Consider the following 2630-nt stretch of genomic DNA (forward strand, 5'->3'; position numbering starts at 1 on the left):
CCTACCAGTTTGGTTTGAATAAAATAAAATAAAATAAATATTGCCTCTAACAAGTATTTCTCTGGAGCTGGGAGTTCAGGTCAGTGTTACAGTGCTTGTGTGGCAAGCACGAGGCCCCAGAAGAGATTTCTCTTGTTGGGAGTAGTTGAAGCTGGAAACTCATCCTAAGTAGGAGGACAGGATGAGGCCACAGTGCCTAAAGCAGTGGCCTACCTCAGTCTTCAGACAAGCATCCTGCCTGGACAATTTCAGCCATTAGTCACTAGGCAACCTTGTGTCTCCTGACATTAATTTTGCAAAGGTATAAATAAACATCTCTACTGTTGTACAGGTCCTTTGTCTATCAGGGAAAGAGGCCTCCACTGAACCCAACTCTTGTCTCATGGCTATCTTTTCCTCATTCCTGTTGCCATTTCTCCCCAAGGTATACCAAAAAGTCCCTACATTCTCTGGCAGTCCTGAGTGAGGGTGCTGAAGAAAAGCAAGTTACCCAACACAAAGCTGTGGTACTGACTATGACAAAAGCAGGAAGCTGAGTGACAAAGCTAGAAAATTTGTCACTGGATGCCTGGGTTTATGTGTGTGCAGCAGAGGGCCATCAGAGGGAAGACATAGTAAACAGGAAGGCGCCATGGAAGAACTACCAGAGTACTTTAGATGGCAAAGTACAGACCAAAGCCACAAGGCAGAGAGAAAGGACAAGGGAAGCTAATGCAGTAGGCTTTGCCCGCCAACCACGCCTCGAGTTCAGCACAGCACAGCCGAGAGCCATCACCACCTCTGCACTTGGCTGAACCCAGACCTGACCAAGAACAGGGCAACCCAGGAAAGCAGGAAGAAAAGGCCGAGGTCAGAATCTGGGACCAGGGGCTGGGGAGATGGCTCAGTAGAATAAGCGCTTGCCTGGCAAGTGCAAGGGTCTGAGTTCAATCCCCCAGTTCCGCCAAAAAAAAAAAAGAATCTGGGAACAGACATTAAGCTACAGAACTGGCAAGACAAAATCAAATAGATCCTTCTCAGAGAATTCTGATTTTCCTCTTCTTTCTCTTGGTCACCACTATAAATATATTTCTACTAGTTCAAAAATATATCCTAATACATTCTAGTTATGGACATAAAGTAGAACATAGCTTACATTTTAAGTGGGGAATTTTAGAATGCTGGTTTATGAAATTTGACAAGAATGGACAGATTCTTGTCAGATTCTAGGCTGCACTGGTAGCTGAGAAGACTGCAAATTGTGTAGAAAGTAGGCTATTTCAGCAGAAGCCACATCAATGAGAAAAGTACACCTTCCAGAACCAGGATCGAAGCAGAATCAGTGGACGTGGTGAAGAGTCCCACAACAATGGGAAAGATGAGAAAAGTAGAGCTGTCTGTACATTTAGGGGTTGATGGGTGCAAAGTGTCAGACTTAACTGGAAAAGACAAGCTTATAAAATCCTACTTTGCAATACAAGCTACCAATGAAACGCCAGCACGGCTCTGGTACTGAACTGGAATTCCCATTTCCCGCTCACGTTACCTGTGTGCTTTCGGTCTGCTTGCTTGCTGAGTCCCCGCCTTTCCCTGCGCTCCATAAATGGCCCTTGTCAACTCGGCCGCGGAGACATGCTAGTTCTCTCTGGCGTTCCTAAATCCATCAAAAAGACGCATTTTACATGAAGGTTGGAAGCAGGTGGAAGGACAATACCCAAATGCAACTAGGGCTTTCCTTCTCTTCAACTTGAGTTTGCAATACACATTGGATACAGGACAATATTCCATTTTGCAGCGAGGGGCAGACACCTGAGATACTGTTTATCTCAGCCAAAGAGATGAGCATCAGAAATCACATTCTGATTTCTCCATTCTGTGCTAAGACCATGCAATAAATACAATGTCATGCAGTAAGGCATACCTGCTTGAGCTGCTGTGCTGCATGGGTGGTAGATGAACCTGCATTTTGCTTGAACAATCTTTCTTGGATGGCTTTTGTGTTTGGGGTAACAACAGGAGTCTTGTGGGGCGTGCTACGAACTGGGCTTTCTTTGCTGCGTTCCTGACAACGCTCTCCAAAGCGTTCCAGGAAAGGTTTAATTCCTCTTCCTCCTACAGAAAAAAAAAAAAAAAAAAACACATATTTTTGGAGAGTATTCAAAATAAGTAGTTTTCAGGCTGGGGAGATAGCTCAGTAGAATAAGTGCTTGCCTGGCAAGCGCAAGGGCCCGAGTTCAATCCCCAGTACTGCAAAAAAAAAAAGTAGTTTTCTATGGAAGAAGTTCTAAAACCTATCAATCACAAAATGCTTTGTACAAGCCTATAATCTCAGCACCTGAAAGGCTGAGGCAGGAGGACTACAGTGAGTTCAAAGCTAGCCTAGGCTACGCAGTATGTTCAAGGCCAGTGTTAACTACATAGTGAGCTCTGAGAACAAACAAACAAAAAAAAACTTTGCTTTTACTAGAAATATGCAATGAGAAACTAAGCAGTATGAAAATAGTCCAAAAAGTAGCATATGGTTCTATTTAATTACATGTTCTAAAATGTATTTGGGGGCCGGGGAGATGGCTCAGTAGAATAAACGCTTCCCTGGCAAGTGCAAGGGTCTCAGTTCAATCCCTGGTTCCACCAAAAAAAAAAAAATAATA

The 2630-nt window shown here is 43.9% G+C and overlaps 1 protein-coding gene across 2 annotated transcripts in view; it reads right to left on the bottom strand.

Annotated features, from left to right (window-relative positions):
* Anln (anillin actin binding protein) overlaps positions 1 to 2630 on the bottom strand; it is a 90982-nt gene that overhangs the window by 69075 nt on the left and 19277 nt on the right. For both annotated transcript variants that reach the window (XM_023713479.1, XM_023713478.1), the window contains exons 6-7: positions 1901 to 2091; positions 1526 to 1633 (exon numbers count right to left, since the gene is read on the bottom strand). In XM_023713479.1, the coding sequence (XP_023569247.1) occupies positions 1526 to 1633; positions 1901 to 2091 (299 nt within the window). The remainder of the gene's footprint in view (positions 1 to 1525; positions 1634 to 1900; positions 2092 to 2630) is intronic.

This window comes from Octodon degus, unplaced genomic scaffold (assembly GCF_000260255.1).
Source record: "Octodon degus isolate 3935 unplaced genomic scaffold, OctDeg1.0 scaffold00031, whole genome shotgun sequence".
NCBI lineage: Eukaryota > Metazoa > Chordata > Mammalia > Rodentia > Octodontidae > Octodon > Octodon degus.